This window comes from Salvelinus namaycush, chromosome 7 (assembly GCF_016432855.1).
Source record: "Salvelinus namaycush isolate Seneca chromosome 7, SaNama_1.0, whole genome shotgun sequence".
In the NCBI taxonomy this organism is placed as follows: domain Eukaryota; kingdom Metazoa; phylum Chordata; class Actinopteri; order Salmoniformes; family Salmonidae; genus Salvelinus; species Salvelinus namaycush.
In genome coordinates this window covers 6908219-6926733 of record NC_052313.1, presented here as the reverse complement: position 1 = coordinate 6926733, position 18515 = coordinate 6908219, and the positions used below count along the sequence as shown (strand labels likewise).

Sequence of the window (18515 nt, the reverse complement as noted above, 5' to 3'; positions counted from 1 at the left end):
TGCTTCCCTTCTCCCATGAACGCTATATCCGGCTCTCTCCCTCTCTGTCCTGTGTGTTTGTACCTAGGCGTATGCACATGCTTGTCGTTCATCCGTGGTTGTGTGTGTATTGTTGTCTATGTGTGTGCTTGTTGTTCATCTGTGTGTGCTGTGTGTCCTCCACTGTGTGTCCTCCACTGTGTGTGTGTGTGCTTATGAGTATGCCAGGTGTGTTTCTCTGCAGACTGAGAGGACTAGGCTAGAGCAGCTGTCTCAGGGTGGGTGTCTCTGCAGACTGAGGACTAGGCTAGAGCAGCTGTCTCGGGGTAGGTGTCTCTGCAGACTGAGAGGACTAGGCTAGAGCAGCTGTCTCAGGGTGGGTGTCTCTGCAGACTGAGGACTAGGCTAGAGCAGCTGTCTCAGGGTGGGTGTCTCTGCAGACTGAGGACTAGGCTAGAGCAGCTGTCTCAGGGTGTGTGCCTCTGCAGACTGAGAGGACTAGGCTAGAGCAGCTGTCTCAGGGTGGGTGTCTCTGCAGACTGAGGACTAGGCTAGAGCAGCTGTCTCAGGGTGGGTGTCTCTGCAGACTGAGGACTAGGCTAGAGCAGCTGTCTCAGGGTGGGTGTCTCTGCAGACTGAGAGGACTAGGGTAGAGCAGCTGTCTCAGGGTGGGTGTCTGCAGACTGAGAGGACTAGGCTAGAGCAGCTGTCTCAGGGTGGGTGTCTGCAGACTGAGAGGACTAGGCTAGAGCAGCTGTCTCAGGGTGTGTGTCTCTGCAGACTGAGAGGACTAGGCTAGAGCAGCTGTCTCAGGGTGGGTGTCTCTGCAGACTGAGAGGACTAGGCTAGAGCAGCTGTCTCAGGGTAGGTGTCTCTGTAGACTGAGAGGACTAGGCTAGAGCAGCTGTCTCAGGGTGGGTGTCTGCAGACTGAGAGGACTAGGCTAGAGCAGCTGTCTCAGGGTGGGTGTCTCTGCAGACTGAGAGGACTAGGCTAGAGCAGCTGTCTCAGGGTGGGTGTCTCTGCAGACTGAGAGGACTAGGCTAGAGCAGCTGTCTCAGGGTGGGTGTCTCTGCAGACTGAGAGGACTAGGCTAGAGCAGCTGTCTCAGGGTAGGTGTCTCTGTAGACTGAGAGGACTAGGCTAGAGCAGCTGTCTCAGGGTGGGTGTCTCTGCAGACTGAGGACTAGGCTAGAGCAGCTGTCTCAGGGTGGGTGTCTCTGCAGACTGAGAGGACTAGGCTAGAGCAGCTGTCTCAGGGTGGGTGTCTGCAGACTGAGGACTAGGCTAGAGCAGCTGTCTCAGGGTGGGTGTCTCTGCATACTGAGAGGACTAGGCTAGAGCAGCTGTTTCAGGGTAGGTGTCTGCAGACTGAGAGGACTAGGCTAGAGCAGCTGTCTCAGGGTGGGTGTCTGCAGACTGAGAGGACTAGGCTAGAGCAGCTGTCTCAGGGTGGGTGTCTGCAGACTGAGGACTAGGCTAGAGCAGCTGTCTCAGGGTGTGTGTCTCTGCAGACTGAGAGGACTAGGCTAGAGCAGCTGTCTCAAGGTGGGTGTCTCTGCAGACTGAGGACTAGGCTAGAGCAGCTGTCTCAGGATGGGTGTCTACAGACTGAGAGGACTAGGGTAGAGCAGCTGTCTCAGGGTGGGTGTGAGCTGGGTCAGTACACACACTCTTCCTGCTAAAATTAACAACTTCCGTTGACACACACACACACACACACACACACACACACACACACACACACACACACACACACACACACACACACACACACACACACACACACACACACACACACACACACACACACACACCTGCTCCTACCTGTTCACCCCTGCTTCTCCTCTAGGTCCTCCTCCTCTCATTTGCCTACAGGATTATCTCTACTTGTCTCCCTCTTCCTCCTCCATTTCCTCCTCTTCTCCTGTCAGTCAGTTTCAGGATGGGTCACATCATGTCCTTCAGCTCCACAGACTCTCTGCCTGCTGATGGGTAGTAGCTGTTTTTTGACAGGATGAGGAAACATGGTTTATAGCATGTTTGGTGAGAGCATGCCTTGATTTGGTTGTATGTGTGACTGAATGATCTCTCCCTCATGCACAAAATAGGGAGTAAACAGTGTACACATAGGAACAGCCAAGATGTTACAACACAATCTGACAAAATGTGTGTGTGTGTGTGTCAGAACTCTGAGGTGCTGGAGGCTGAGACGAAGTGTTTTAAGGACCTGGAGGACCAGCAGATGGAGAGAGAGAGGCGTCATGATGAGGAGAAAGAGAGGCGTCATGATGAGGAGAAGGAGACAAGCACACAACACCTTGTCAGAGAGATCACTGACTATCAACTCAGCACCGTCACACGCAAGGTACGGTGTGTTTGTGTTAGAGTATGTGTGTGTTGAACTTTGTGTGTGTGTGTGTTAAACTGTGTGTGTTCCCAGGAGAGGCTGGTGACCCTGAAGAAGCAGGCGGACCTGATTACCCAGCAGGCTCAGCGAGAGAAGGATAGCTTTCTGAAGGAGAGGACCAACCTGCAGATGATGCTGCAGAGGGTATGAACGCATGGTTTGTGTATGTGTACGTTTGTGTGTGTTTGATTTCAGTCCTACTTGCATTTTAAAGTCTCTCTCTCACTTGCGCTCTCTCTCTCTTTCTCACTTGCTCTCTCTCGCTCTCGCTCTCTCTCTCTCTGTCTCTCTCTCTCTCTCTCTCTCTGTCTCTCTCTGTCTCTCGCTCTCTCGGTCGCTCTCTCGCTCGCTCTCTGTCTGTCTCTGTCTCTCTCTCTCGCTCTGTCTCTCTCTGTCTCTCTCTCTCTCTGTCTCTCTCTCTCTCTCTCCCTCAGGAGAAAGAGAACCATGCCTCTCTGGAGAGGAAGTATGCTGACCTCACAGGAGGGCGGCACTTCCCTCTCAGTCCTATCAGTCTCAAGGAGGTATGTTTGACTGTTGCCTAGCAACCGTCTCCATTCCCGCCGATTGTCCCCCTCGCCTCAGTCTCCTCTCTTTTCTCCTTCTCCTGTCCCCTAGGATACGGCGTTGCTGGCTGACGTGTGACGGTCTTCTAGCGACCAGTCCCGTGACCACGCCCCTTCCTCTCTTTCTTCTCTTATCCTTCCTGCTGACCTGCTGGTCCTCTCAATCCTCCTTTCCTCTCTTGCCATAAAGAACGCTAAGGTACCACGTCCTCCCTCCATCCTTGTCATTTAAAGCTGAGATCCGCGATAGGCGAAACAGGGCCACTGGCCGACCCAGGGCATTTGTTTTCGTTTTGAGGAAATGGGCAGCCAGCATCGCGGTAAAAATACATTGGATCTGCTATTCTATCCGTTGAAATGATGTGCATGTCCGAGGGAAGTTCTGGTATATCATGAGGTTTTAAGAAGCACTTTGTAGAGGCCATTTTAGAAACACTTCCTCCTTCTCTCATCTTTCATTTATACAGTGATAATAACACATTGCACTGGTAACAAACAGGCCTGTTCCTATTGTTTATGTTTAGCATTCAATGTCAATGAGAAAATAATGGAAGATGCTTAACCTGCATAACAGTACAGCTCTGCCTCTGATGCTAGAGGTTCACTAACCAAACTAACAACAAGTTTGAACATGGCTCAATCTCTCTCGTTCTCTCTCTCAATTCCTCTTATTCTTTTCCCCTCTTTCAATCTCCACCTCCTCCCTTCTGTCTATCACCACTTTTGTCCCCCTCTCATCTTCCCCTCTACCCTCTCATTCTCTCCCCCCCTGTTTCCCTGATGGTATTTTCCAGGGCTATGTCACAGTCAGTGAGATCTATGAACTTTATTCTCAGCTGGGGGGGGGGGGACCCTAGTCCCACCCCTGTTCTGGCCAATCCCTCCCCTGATCCTGAGCATATTCCCTCCCCTGATGACATCACCCACAAACCAGAGGATGATGAGGTGTGTGTAAGGGGTCTGAGTGCATTCAGTTGGTGTGTGTGTGTGTGTGTGTGTGTGTGTGTGTGTGTGGTGTGTGGTGTGTGGTGTGTGTGTGTGTGTGTGTGTGTGTGTGTGTTTGAGCGAGGGTAGTTTGGAGGTGGATGACACTATTGCCTTTCTATTCTTCTTGATTTATATTTTGTTCGCTGTAGGGCTGTCCCCGACAACAACAAAAAAAGTATGTTCTTTCGACCAATCGATTGGTTGAAATGTTTAAACGTGTATTTTTCGATATACAGTACCAGTGAAAAATTTTGGACACACCTACTCATTCAAGGGTTTTTCTTTAATTTTACTATTTTCTACATTGTAGAATAATAGTGAAGACATCAAAACTATGAAATAACACATGGAATCATGTAGTAACCAAAAAATTGTTCTTCAAAGATTCTTCAAAGTAGCCTCCCTTTGCCTTGATGACAGCTTTGCATGCTCTTGGCATTTTCTCAACCTGCTTCATGAGGTAGTCACCTGGAATGCATTTCAATTAACAGGTGTGCCTTGTTAAAAGTTAATTTGTGGAATTTCTTTCCTTAATGTGTTTGAGCCAATCAGTATTTGAGCCAATCAGACAACCTCCCGGGTGGCGCAGTGGTCAAGGGCACTGCATCGCAGTGCTAGCTGCGCCACCAGAGTCTCTGGGTTCGCGCCCAGGCTGGGCTGGGTTCGCGCCCAGGCTCTGTCGCAGCCGGCCGCAACCGGGAGGTCCGTGGGGCGACGCACAATTGGCATAGCGTCGTCCGGGTTAGGGAGGGTTTGGCCGGTAGGGATATCCTTGTCTCAGTATGTAAAATGTAATAAAATGTATGCACTCTACTGTAAGTCGCTCTGGATAAGAGCGTCTGCTAAATGACTAAAATGTAAAATGTAAATATTTTGTGACAAGGTAGGGTGGTATAGAGAAGATAGCCCTATTTGGTAAAAGACCAAGTCCTTATTATGGCAAGAACAGCTCAAATAAGCAAAGAGAAACGACAGTCCATCATTACTTTAAGACATGAAGGTCAGTCAATCCGTAAAATTTCAAGAACTTTGAACGTTTCTTCAAGTGCAGTCGCAAAAACCATCAAGCGCTATGATGAAACTGGCTCTCATGAGGACCACCACAGGAAAGGAAGACCCAGAGTTACCTCTGCTGCAGAGGATAAGTTCATTAAAATAACTGCACCTCAGATTGCAGCCCAAATAAACACTTTAGAGTTCAAGTTACAGACACATCTCAACATCAACTGTTCAGAGGAGACTGAATCAGGCCTTCATGGTCAAATTGCTGAAAAGAAACCACTCCTAAAGGACACCAATAAGAAGAAGAGACTTGCTTGGGCCAAGAAACACGAGCAATTTGAGATTTTGTGTTCCAACCGCCGTGTCTTTGTGAGACGCAGAGTAGGTGAACGGATGATCTTCACAGGTGTGGTTCCCACCGTGAAGCATGGAGGAGGAGGTGTGATGGTGCTTTGCTGGTGACACTGTCAGTGATTTATTTAGAATTCAAGGCACACTTTACCAGCATGGCTACCACAGCATTCTGCAGCCGTCCCATCTGTTTTGCGCTTAGTGGGACTATCATTTGTTTTTCAACAGGACAATGACCAAGAAGGAGAGTGAAGTGTTGCATCCACATTGTTCTCAACACCAATATGCTGGTTAACTTAGCTATTATGCACATAGCAACATGGTCTAGGAAAAGACACCAATTCAACAGCACACTGGTGTTTCAGAACCGCAGACAGCGACCGCTATCAAACGTGGGAGAAAGAACATTTGTTATACAATAATATGATTTTTATTACTGTTGAACCATTGTCTTTAACCATACACAATTTCAGTAGCACGTCTTAGAGTGATGGAGTGTTCCATCCCCACGGCCTCCACAATCGATCAGTCCACTCAGACAGGAGCCAATCAGACAGGTGTCTTGTACACCATGATATTTATTTGTTTTTGCTACTGCTCGACGAAGGAAATCTCTGTCGACCAACAGGTTATGGACCAAACATTCGACCAGTCGACTATAAATCGGGTCAGCCCTAGTTCCCTTTCTCTGATGGTGTTCCTCTCATCCTCTTTACGCCCTGCCGCCCCTCCTCTCCTGTTGACTGGCCTTCTTCCTCGCCCTGCCGCCCCTCCTCTCCTGTTGACTGGCCTTCTTCCTCGCCCTGCCGCCCCTCCTCTCCTGTTGACTGGCCTTCTTCCTCGCCCTGCCGCCCCCCTCTCACCAATACCCCTTCTGTTCATTGGCCGGAGGACATGGCAACCTATCGTGACCCCCTCCCCTCCCTGACTCTCCTCCTCCTCTACCTGTAAATAACCACTACCACAACAGGCAGGTGAAAGCTGTGTGTGTGTTGTGTGATTCTGAATATTGTATGTGCATGTTCAGCACTTCCGTTCGCTGGAGGAGAGGAGGTCAGTGAAAGAAGGCGGGGCCCACCTGAGTGACATGTTACCCAGGAAGAAGACCACTGTCACCCCTCAGTTCAGCTGTGTTACACTGGGACACAGCATGCTTAACAAGGTACACACACACCACACACACACACACACACACACCGCGGCCACACACACCACACACACACACACGCACGCGCATGCACACACTCATGCACACACACACACACACGCACACACACACCATCCCCTTTAATCTCCCACTCGCTGGTCTTCCACAATCCCAGCAGCCCCCGGTGCAGAGTTGTAGCTGTGTCAGTGTTCTACCAAGGGCCATGTCTGTCTCCAGCAATACAGATACACGCCGTCTGCACAAGGGTGAGGACACACACACACACACACAGTCTGTCACACCACCGGTGATCCTCTGGACTAGATACTGTACAGTAACACAGTTTACATTATAAGGCTTCAACACATAGGATGGATCCTCAGATTGTGTGTCTGATGGGTAGATAGGAGCATGATATTTTATTTGTTTGTGGAGATAGTTGAGGATGCTTTCTGCTGTTGTGAAGCAGTAGGTCCCAGTACCCAACGGAAAATGTGTGTGTGTGTGTGTTGAGATTGAAGCCTGTCCTATGGGCCAGGTGTCTCTGGCCCTCTTGCCTGATGGTATCAGGGTTCCTGCGTGTGTGTGTGTGTGTCTCTGTGTGTGCCTATGTGTCGACTCGCCATCTCTGTGTGTGTGTGTGTCTTTCCTGTACCCAACTCTAGAACTATATGGTGTGTTATTCCTGTCATAGTGACAGTCAGGGTGGAGGTCCACTGGTGTATTATTCCTGTCATAGTGACAGTCAGGGTGGAGGTCCACTAGTGTATTATTCCTGTCTTAGTGTCAGTCAGGGTGGAGGTCCACTGGTGTATTATTCCTGTCATAGTGACAGTCAGGGTGGAGGTCCACTGGTGTATTATTCCTGTCATAGTGACAGTCAGGGTGGAGGTCCACTGGTGTATTATTCCTGTCATAGTGACAGTCAGGGTGGAGGTCCACTGGTGTATTATTCCTGTCATAGTGACAGTCAGGGTGGAGGTCCACTGGTGTATTATTCCTGTCATAGTGACCGTCAGGGTGGAGGTCCACTGGTGTATTATTCCTGTCATAGTGACAGTTAGGGTGGAGGTCCACTAGTGTATTATTCCTGTCTTAGTGACAGTCAGGGTGGAGGTCCACTGGCGTATTATTCCTGTCATAGTGACAGTCAGGGTGGAGGTCCACTGGTGTGTTGTTCCTGTCATAGTGACAGTTAGGGTGGAGGTCCACTAGTGTATTATTCCTGTCTTAGTGACAGTCAGGGTGGAGGTCCACTGGCGTATTATTCCTGTCTTAGTGACAGTCAGGGTGGAGGTCCACTGGCGTATTATTCCTGTCATAGTGACAGTCAGGGTGGAGGTCCACTAGTGTATTATTCCTGTCATAGTGACAGTCAGGGTGGAGGTCCACTGGTGTGTGGTCTATGATTTGCTCCGGTTGGACTTGTTCACCTGCTGTGTTTTGTGGCCCATGAAGTTGTGGCTTTATTTTTTTGGACAATATATGTCTGGATTTTGTTATGAGGAACTTTCGGTTGTGGTTATTTATTTTTACCGGTTTAACTGTGGCTGGTCTGTGTGATCAGAGGGAGGGGCAGCGGTCTGTAGCGTCCAGTCAGACTGTGGCCCCTGAGACGGGGAGCGGTCATGGAGAACAGCGCTCAGCGCGTGGAGGGTCAAACACAGGTAACGGATTATTACACATCAATTAACATAGGTAATAAACACTGTACCTGTGGAGCTCTCTCTCATTCCCTCTTTCTCTCACTATACTGTCCGTGCTTTCTGACCCTGGGTGGTCCAGGTCAGGTCACCCGGTCCAACATGTACCTGGACAGTGACAACGGCCAGGCCTACGACACCATGAGCATGGACAGCTTGGACTCCATGGACACCAGCGTCTCTGTCTGCTCACCTGACAATGTCTCCTGGTAGGGGGGGGGGGGGGGGGGGGTGTGTGTGTGTGTGTGTGTGTGTGTGTGTGTGTGTGTGTGTGTGTGTGTGTGTGTGTGTGTGTGACAGAGAGGGAGGATACATAAAGATTTGTTATTGAAAGTGTCCATCTTCACCATTAGGCCAGTGACACCATCTCAGTTCAACCCATGTTAAATTCAGGCTGTAACACAACAACATGTGGGAAAAGTCAGGGGTGTGAATACTTTCTGAAGGCTCTGTATGTCTTTGTGTGTGTTCCATGGGAAGAACAAGTCTTGTGCTGCATCGTTCCCAGACGGTAGAATGTGTTTGTGTGTGTTGCAGTGCCAGCACGTCTAATGTGACCAGACTGGAGGAGATGGAGCATCTACTGAGACAGGCCCAGGAAGAGAAGAACCGCCTCATAGAACACAAGGTAACACACACACACACACACACACACACACACACACACACACACACACACACACAGACACACACACAGACAGAACTCCGAGATGTGTTAAGTGTGTGTTGTGTCTGGAGCAGGAGCAAGAGATGGAGTCGCGCAAACAGGCTCTGGAGGAGGAGAGGAGGAGGGTGCATCTGGAGAAACGACTGCAGGAGGAGACCAACAGACGACAGAAACTCATTGATAGGGAGGTGAAACTACGGGAGAAACAGAGAGCACAGGTAAGAGAGAGAGACGGAAAAAGAGAGAGAGAGCGAGCGAAAGAAAATGATATTCAAAGGTCAAGAGAAAACAGTAGCTCTCCAGGATTATAGGGTTGGTGAACATTTGGGTAACCTTTAACCCCTGTCCCATCAGTCCCGTCCTCTGACGCGCTACCTGCCGGTGCGTAAGGATGATTTTGACCTGAGGGCCCATATAGAGTCAGCGGGCCACAGCGCTGACACGTGTTTCCACCTGTCCCTCACGGAGAAGATTTGTCGAGGATTCCTGGTCAAGATGGGGAGAAAGATCAAGACCTGGAAGAAACGCTGGTTCGTCTTCGACCGCGACCGGCGAACACTCTCCTACTTCTCAGGTAAACACTGGATGGTGACCGTGGAGTGTCAATAACGCACACTTTTCTGATGTGTGTGTTAACAACAACTCTGTGTGTGTTTTGTATGTGCTGCAGACAAGCACGAGGCCAAGCTGAAAGGTGTCATCTATTTTCAAGCCATAGAAGAAGTTTACTACGACCACTTAAAGAAGGCACACAAGGTACATGTTGCTCTGATAGTGAGTCTATTTATTCTGATCTAGGTCGGCCTTTTCAAAATGGTTCAACTTTATCTCTCACCTTACTCTTCCCCTCCTTCCGTGCCCCTCTCTCCCCCCTCCAGAGTCCTAACCCCTGCCCCTCTCTCTCCAGAGTCCTAACCCCTGCCTCTCTCTCTCTCCAGAGTCCTAACCCGTGCCCCTCTCTCTCCAGAGTCCTAACCCCTGCCCCTCTCTCTCCAGAGTCCTAACCCCTGCCCCTCTCTCTCTCCAGAGTCCTAACCCGTGCCCCTCTCTCTCTCCAGAGTCCTAACCCGTGCCCCTCTCTCTCTCCAGAGTCCTAACCCGTGCCCCTCTCTCTCTCCAGAGTCCTAACCCGTGCCCCTCTCTCTCTCCAGAGTCCTAACCCGTGCCCCTCTCTCTCTCCAGAGTCCTAACCCGTGCCCCTCTCTCTCTCCAGAGTCCTAACCCGTGCCCCTCTCTCTCTCCAGAGTCCTAACCCGTGCCCCTCTCTCTCTCCAGAGTCCTAACCCGTGCCCCTCTCTCTCTCCAGAGTCCTAACCCGTGCCCCTCTCTCTCTCCAGAGTCCTAACTCGTGCCCCTCTCTCTCTCCAGAGTCCTAACTCGTGCCCCTCTCTCTCTCCAGAGTCCTAACCCCTGCCGCTCTCTCTTCAGAGTCCTAACCCCTGCCGCTCTCTCTCCAGAGTCCTAACCCGTGCCCCTCTCTCTCTCCAGAGTCCTAACCCCTGCCCCTCTCTCTCCAGAGTCCTAACCCCTGCCCCTCTCTCTCCAGAGTCCTAACCCCTGCCCCTCTCTCTCCAGAGTCCTAACCCCTGCCCCTCTCTCTCCAGAGTCCTAACCCCTGCCCCTCTCTCTCCAGAGTCCTAACCCCTGCCCCTCTCTCTCTCCAGAGTCCTAACCCCTGCCCCTCTCTCTCTCCAGAGTCCTAACCCGTGCCCCTCTCTCTCTCCAGAGTCCTAACCCGTGCCCCTCTCTCTCTCCAGAGTCCTAACCCGTGCCCCTCTCTCTCTCCAGAGGCCTAACCCGTGCCCCTCTCTCTCTCCAGAGGCCTAACCCGTGCCCCTCTCTCTCTCCAGAGGCCTAACCCGTGCCCCTCTCTCTCTCCAGAGTCCTAACCCGTGCCCCTCTCTCTCTCCAGAGTCCTAACCCGTGCCCCTCTCTCTCTCCAGAGTCCTAACCCGTGCCCCTCTCTCTCTCCAGAGGCCTAACCCGTGCCCCTCTCTCTCTCCAGAGTCCTAACCCCTGCCCCTCTCTCTCTCCAGAGTCCTAACCCATGTCTGACGTTCAGTGTGAAGACTCATGACAGGATCTACTACTTGCTGGCCCCCTCTCCTGAGGCCATGAGGATCTGGATAGACGTTATCGTCACCGGGGCCGAGGGATACACTCAGTTCATGGTGTAGAAGGTGTGATGTGGCCAGGGTGGAGGGATACACTCAGTTCATGGTGTAGAAGGTGTGATGTGTTCAGGGTGGAGGGATACACTCAGTTCATGGTGTAGAAGGTGTGATGTGGCCAGGGTGGAGGGATACACTCAGTTCATGGTGTAGAAGGTGTGATGTGTTCAGGGTGGAGGGATACACTCAGTTCATGGTGTAGAAGGTGTGATGTGGCCAGGGTGGAGGGATACACTCAGTTCATGGTGTAGAAGGTGTGATGCAGCCAGGGTGGAGGGACACACTCAGTTAATGGTGTAGAAGGTGTGATGTGGCCAGGGTAGAGGGACACATCCAGTTGACGCTGTAAAGAGTGGTGCTTCGGCCAGAGTGGAAGGATACGACCAGCGTGCGGTTCTGGGGCCAGGACTAGATCCTCTCTTTTGGCCAGTGTATTTATGCTTCATTATGTTGAAAAAGTGATTGGTCGTTGATTAACTAGCAATGTACATAGCAACCACAGTAGGTTGGTGACATATTATGAGCCGTCCTCACCTCAGCAGTCTTCACTGATAGCAACATGATGTGCTGTAGTAAACAAGCAAAACAGAACAGTCATTAAACTTCCTGGTTGTATAGGGATCAAGTTACTGATATTTACTCAGCCCTTGTGTCCTCCAGTGTAGCCAGAGGTCAAATCATCTCTGCATGGAGTGTCTGGGGTCCGGCTAGCCAGGGGTTGATGCGGTATTGGGCATTAATGTGCTTCTTAACCATAAAAAAAAAACTTGAAAACATTTGAATGATATCATTGGCTGATTTTATCATGTAGTTTTATTATATTGTATTTATGCTATTGATTATCAATCCATGTGTCTTTATTTTTGCATACAGAAAAATTAAGCAAGAACATATTGTGCCTTGAAAAGTGTTTGGTCATTTTTCTTAAAAAGAGAATTATCATACGGTATTGATTTGTTGAACGCAAAGATTCTGGTTTTCACAGAGGAGCCATGTGCTCGGAACCAGCAGTATTAAATGAGAACCACTAGAGGGTGATCGTGTCCTGGATTCAGACTGATTTCTGGTCCTCTCTCAGGTGTAAAGGCACATTGTGTTCACACTCGATTACTGTGGGAATTCGAGACCTTCAACCTAAAGCGGTCTGAGAGAACATCAGATAAATGACACCTGCTATGACATCATCTTTGGCACTGTTTGCTGTTCAGTTGGCATTAGCAAGTTTTTGATGATTTTGTTTTTTCATGTCAGTAACACATGTTAAATTATCATGCAATGGCTCACAATTCTTACTGTATATAAAGAAGGGACTGTGCCACATGGAATCTCTGCAGAAATGATGTAGTCCATTTCAGAATGAGGGGTGCTGTAACTCTGCTAGTGTTTGTTCTATCTGTCTGGGGCATGGGCTCAGGGAGAGTGTGTGTGTGGGGGGGGGGGGGGGGGTCAGAGAGAATCAGTGGTGGAAATAGTATTGAATTTTCATACTTGAGTAAAAGTAAAGATACCTTAATAGACAATGACTCAAGTAAAAGTGAAAGTCACCCAGTAAAATACTAGAGTAAAAGTATTTGGTTTTAAATAAATACTCAGACATAATTTACAAACTAAGCATGTGTATTTAGTGAGTCTGCCAGATCAGAGGCAGTAGGGATGACCAGGGATGTTCTCTTGATAAGTGCATGAATTTGACTATTTTCCTGTCCTGTTAAGCATTCAAATGTAACGAGCTCTTTTGGGTTTCAGGGAGTAAAATGTAGGGAGTAAAAAGTACATTATTGTTTTTAGGAATGTAGTAAAGTAAAAGTTGTCAAAAATATAAATAGTAAAATAAAGTACAGATACCCTAAAAAACTAACGTAAAAATACTTTAAAGTACTTCTTAAGTACTTTACACCCCTGGAGAGAATGACATCACTCAACGGGGTCAAACACAGTCTACTAGCCTTGCTGCTGAACCTGACATCTGGGATGAGCTGAGAGACGTGGTGGAACAGAGAGGCCAGACAGAGACAGCGAGGGGGAGAATGCAGGTAATTGGCATGTTCTAAATGTGGAAGTTGATTTGTAGGTCATTATAAGGTCAGTATACTTAAGCAATAAAGCAGGAGGAGGTGTGGTATATGGCCAATATGCCACGGCTAAGGGCTGTTTTTAAGCACGACGCAACGCGGAGTGCCTGGATACAGCCCTTAGCCATGGTATATTGGCCATATACCACAAACCCCCAAGGTATCGTATTGCTATCATAAACTGGTTACGTAATTAGTAAATGCCATACCCGTGGTATACGGTCTGATATACCATGGCTGTCAGCCAATCAGCATTTATGGCTTAAACACCCAGTTTAGAATGAAAAATAAGCACAAGGAGCTTAATTGTCAGCCATGGGGGCCAGAGTGACAGCAACCTGAGTTTTACCAAGACTGAACTGCTGCTCCAGAAGAACAAGGTAGAGGAGCTGGAGAGATAGAGTTTAAGTTTATCAGTTTAAATTATACATCTGTTTGAGTAATGTTTGATATGGTTTAACGTTGTTCAGTACTAACGTTTAACTAATATTTTCTTTCATGTTATATCCAATGTAACCTAAAAATATCTACAGCACTGAGCAAATTTGAACAACATGTGCACGTGTGGCTACATGCAGCTGTCACTTTGATCTCAAAACATGCGTCATGTACTCACGACCGCTGTAGCCTAAAAGTACATTTAGAAATCTATGTTATTCAATTATTCAATTATTGCACCAACACTGCTCGCGAGCGTCTGCGTTGCCAAGGGCTAAATAGAACTCCTTCCTATTTGTGACGCAGATCGCGCTGTAAGTCCTGCCTCTCCCATCTCCTCATTGGTTTATAGAAGCAGGTACCCATGTGCCATCTCATTGGTTATACCCACGTGGGTGATTGAAAGACGAACTGTGTAGCCGGTTGGTGTAGTAATACTATGAAAGTTTAGATGCCAATCACCATATACAGTGGGCTCCAAAATTACTGGCACCCCTGACTGGCAATGCACAAATAATACTTAAAAAAATAGGAACAATATAATTATAGAGAAACTCAAAATACCAATATGTGAGAAATACTGTACTTTATTAATGTTTCAATGGAACCAACCAAAATCATACAATTATTTAATACAAAATATATTTCACAAAATCAAGGTTTCATAATTATTGGCACTCCTCATTTAGTACTTAGTGCCACCACCTCTGGCAGGGATAACAGCATGGTATTTTTCTGTAATGTTTGACAAGGTTAAGGAACACATTTGGAGGGATTTTGGACCATTCCTCTATGCAGATCCTTTCAATATCCTTCACATTCTTGGGTTTGCGCTTATCAACTGCTCTCTTCCACTCAGCCCACAGGTTTTCGATTGGATTGAGGACCGGCGACTGAGATGGCCATGGCAGAACATTGATTTTGTTGTCACAGAACCATTTCTGTGTGGATCTTGAGGTCTGTTTTGAGTCATTGTCTTGTTGGAAAGTCCACATACGGCCAAGTCCCAGCCTTCTGGCAGAGGCAACCAGATTGTCAGCCAAAATTGCCTGATACTTGGTGGAATTCATTATGCCATCAATCTTAACCAGTGCCTCTGGAATTAAAACAGCCCCAAAACATCACTGACCCACCACCATATTTCACCGTGGGTATGAGGTGCCTCTCCTTGTATACATCTCTGTTTCACCGTGGGTATGAGGTGCCTTTCCTTGTATGCATCTCTGTTTCACCGTGGGTATGAGGTGCCTCTCCTTGTATGCATCTCTGTTTCACCGTGGGTATGAGGTGCCTTTCCTTGTATGCATCTCTGTTTCACCGTGGGTATGAGGTGCCTCTCCTTGTATGCATCTCTGTTTCACCGTGGGTATGAGGTGCCTCTCCTTGTATACATCTCTGTTTCACCGTGGGTATGAGGTGCCTTTCCTTGTATGCATCTCTGTTTCACCGTGGGTATGAGGTGCCTCTCCTTGTATACATCTCTGTTTCACCGTGGGTATGAGGTGCCTCTCCTTGTATGCATCTCTGTTTTACCGTGGGTATGAGGTGCCTTTCCTTGTATGCATCTCTGTTTCACCGTGGGTATGAGGTGCCTCTCCTTGTATACATCTCTGTTTCACCGTGGGTATGAGGTGCCTCTCCTTGTATGCATCTCTGTTTCACCGTGGGTATGAGGTGCCTCTCCTTGTATGCATCTCTGTTTCACCGTGGGTATGAGGTGCCTTTCCTTGTATGCATCTCTGTTTCACCGTGGGTATGAGGTGCCTTTCCTTGTATGCATCTCTGTTTCACCGTGGGTATGAGGTGCCTCTCCTTGTATGCATCTCTGTTTCACCGTGGGTATGAGGTGCCTTTCCTTGTATGCATCTCTGTTTCACCGTGGGTATGAGGTGCCTCTCCTTGTATGCATCTCTGTTTCACCGTGGGTATGAGGTGCCTCTCCTTGTATGCATCTCTGTTTCACCGTGGGTATGAGGTGCCTCTCCTTGTATGCATCTCTGTTTCACCGTGGGTATGAGGTGCCTCTCCTTGTATGCATCTCTGTTTCACCGTGGGTATGAGGTGCCTCTCCTTGTATACATCTCTGTTTCACCGTGGGTATGAGGTGCCTCTCCTTGTATACATCTCTGTTTCACCGTGGGTATGAGGTGCCTCTCCTTGTATGCATCTCTGTTTCACCGTGGGTATGAGGTGCCTCTCCTTGTATACATCTCTGTTTCACCGTGGGTATGAGGTGCCTCTCCTTGTATGCATCTCTGTTTCACCGTGGGTATGAGGTGCCTCTCCTTGTATACATCTCTGTTTCACCGTGGGTATGAGGTGCCTCTCCTTGTATGCATCTCTGTTTCACCGTGGGTATGAGGTGCCTCTCCTTGTATGCATCTCTATTTCACCGTGGGTATGAGGTGCCTCTCCTTGTATACATCTCTGTTTCACCGTGGGTATGAGGTGCCTCTCCTTGTATGCATCTCTGTTTAGACGCCAAACATGCCGATGCTGTATCTGACCAAAACGTTCAATTTTGATCTCATCTGACCAGAGCACCTTCTTCCAATCATAATTTAAATTACTTTTGGCAAACTCCAAGCGCTTGCGTCTGTGTCTTGGGGTCATTAAGGGCTTTCTTCTGGCAACCCTTCCAAAGAGCCTGTGGTTGTGCAGGTGGCGTCTGATGGTGCTTTTTTAAACCTGGTGACCCCAAGACGCCACCAAGGCCTGCAATTCTTTCACAGTGATTCTTGGGAATTTTGTTGCTTCTCTCACAATCCTCCTCCCTATCCTGGGGGGCAAAATGCATTTGCGTCCTCTACCCGTGAGGATTTCAAATATTCCATATCTTTTTAATTTTTTAAATAATTGCCCTGACAGTGCTCAGTCATATATTCAATCGTTTGTGGATCTTCTTGTAGCATTACCAGATTTATGAAGGTCTACGACCATCTGTCTCTTTTGAACTGCCAGTTCTTTTCTTTTCTTCATGGTGTTGGATGACAAAGGGATATTGCATGTGTGTTACCTCATTTTATACCCTAGTGAAAAAGGAAGTGATGTAATGGCTCAATATAGTTCCTTAACACTTAGATAAACTTAAATAAGTGGAGTATAATTCCTGGTTTAATTTTGGTAGATGTTATTTACAATAATATTTAAGGGTGCCATTAATTGTGAAACCTTGATTTGGAGGACATTGATTTTTAATTAAATCAATAAATGATTTTGGTGGGTTCCATTGATACATTAATAAAGTAAAGTATTTTTCACATGTTGGTATTTTGAGTTCATCTCTATAATTATATTGTTTATATTTTTTTAAGTATTGTAATGACCTGACTAGATCATAAAAGAACGACTGTCCAGACAGAGGATTGAGTTTACGAATGGACGGTTTATTAAACCAACTTTACACAGGCTACTGTTTGGCCGTAGCCCACGCCAAATAAATGAAAGATAACCCACAAGCCAATCGTGACCTTCTCTTGTGAAGCCCAGACGTAAGAGAGAGAACAAAGGCAAAACCTGGTCTTAACTTCCAATGCTCCATCCCCCTGCCCAACCCCCCTCCACGCCACTCCGCCAACCGCCAGGATGCCCGGCATCAGAACATTCCAGGCATTCCCGTGATTGGCAGATAGCAGGTTGACTGACATGTCGGACCCCGCGAACACAACCACCTACTAGCCTAACACATAACACACAGCTGTCTGTGCGGGTCGCTACACAGCCCCCCCACCACAAAGTCCCTCGTCCCCGAGGGAACAAACAAAGTCTCTGAAGCGACCCGGAGGTCTCCTTTGCCTGCGTGGCCGTGATGGTCGCAGAGTGCCCCTCTGGGAACCAGGGGATGAAGGCAGGGATATGGGGGACAAGGAAGCGAGAACGGGTAATACAGTCCGTGGCTCTGGGGAACCACGCGGTGACACAGGGGGGGAGACAGGGGGAGTGGGCTGTCTGGAGCCTTGTCTGCGACACCTGGGGGTGGGTGCCTGGAGAATGGCATTGCCAGAGAGGGGAATTGTGGGGGTTCCTGGGGTTTGGGGAGAAGAGGCCCCTCTGTATGGGGCTAACCTGTCCCGGTGCAGTGCCACCTTTCTCCCCCTGGGAGGAAGCTGCACCCGGTAAACAACCTCCCCTACCCTCTCCAGGACACTGCAGGGTCCCACCCAGTGACTGTCCAACTTGGGGCATCTGCCTTTTTTCCTTAGCGGGCTGTAGACCCAGACCAGCTCCCCAGCCACAAAGTGCCTTCCCCGGGTGTGCACGTCATAGTTCCTCTTCTGCCTCACACCTGCATTCACCAGCTGCTCTCTGGCGAAGGTGTGGGCTGTCTCCAGGCGGTCCTGGAGTCTCCGGGCATACTCCGGCCCCGGGGGAACATGAGGGCTATCCAGGGGCCGACCAAACGCCATCTCCGCAGGGGTGCGGATCTCTCTCCCCAGCATGAGGAGGGCAGGCGTGCAGGAGGTGGAGTCTTGGACAGCGGAGCGGCATGCCATGAGGACCATAGGCAGGTGCTTGTCCCAGTCACGCTGGTGTTTGGAAGAGACGATGGCCAGCTGCTGTCCAAGCGTTTTATTGAAGCGCTCTACAAGGCCATCACTTTGAGGATGGAGAGGAGTAGTGCGGGTCTTGTGCATACCCAGCCTCTCACACATGGTGGCGAACACACGGGACTCAAAGTTTCTGCCCTGGTCGCTGTGGATGGACTCTGCAGCTCCAAACCTGCTGAACATCCCCGCTGTCAGGGCGTCGACGATGGTCTCTGCCTCCTGGTCAGGCAAAGCATAGGCCTCGGGCCATTTTGTGAAATAGTCCATGGCCGTGAGCACCCAGCGGTTTCCACTGTCTGTGGTGGGGAACGGCCCAACTACATCCACTCCCACCCTCTCCATGGGAGCCCCCACTGGGAACTGTTGGAGCTGAGCATGAGAGCGGCCTGGGGGGCCCTTTCTCGCTGTGCAGTTGTCACAGCGGCGACAAAAGTCCTCCACATCCCTCTTGTGCTGCCCCCAGTAGAAGCCCTGA

At 49.1% G+C, this 18515-nt stretch overlaps 1 protein-coding gene across 1 annotated transcript in view; it reads left to right on the top strand.

The window, feature by feature from the left end:
* The window catches only part of LOC120050437 (pleckstrin homology-like domain family B member 2), a 57170-nt gene extending 44775 nt beyond the window's left edge, over positions 1-12395 (top strand). The window contains exons 8-18 of the mRNA XM_038997027.1: positions 2168-2347; positions 2423-2533; positions 2824-2913; positions 6323-6457; positions 6618-6708; positions 8228-8354; positions 8683-8773; positions 8887-9030; positions 9167-9386; positions 9483-9568; positions 10849-12395. Coding sequence (XP_038852955.1) covers positions 2168-2347; positions 2423-2533; positions 2824-2913; positions 6323-6457; positions 6618-6708; positions 8228-8354; positions 8683-8773; positions 8887-9030; positions 9167-9386; positions 9483-9568; positions 10849-10989 — 1416 coding nt within the window. The 3' untranslated portion in view covers positions 10990-12395. The remainder of the gene's footprint in view (positions 1-2167; positions 2348-2422; positions 2534-2823; positions 2914-6322; positions 6458-6617; positions 6709-8227; positions 8355-8682; positions 8774-8886; positions 9031-9166; positions 9387-9482; positions 9569-10848) is intronic.
* Positions 12396-18515: the final 6120 nt, after the last annotated feature.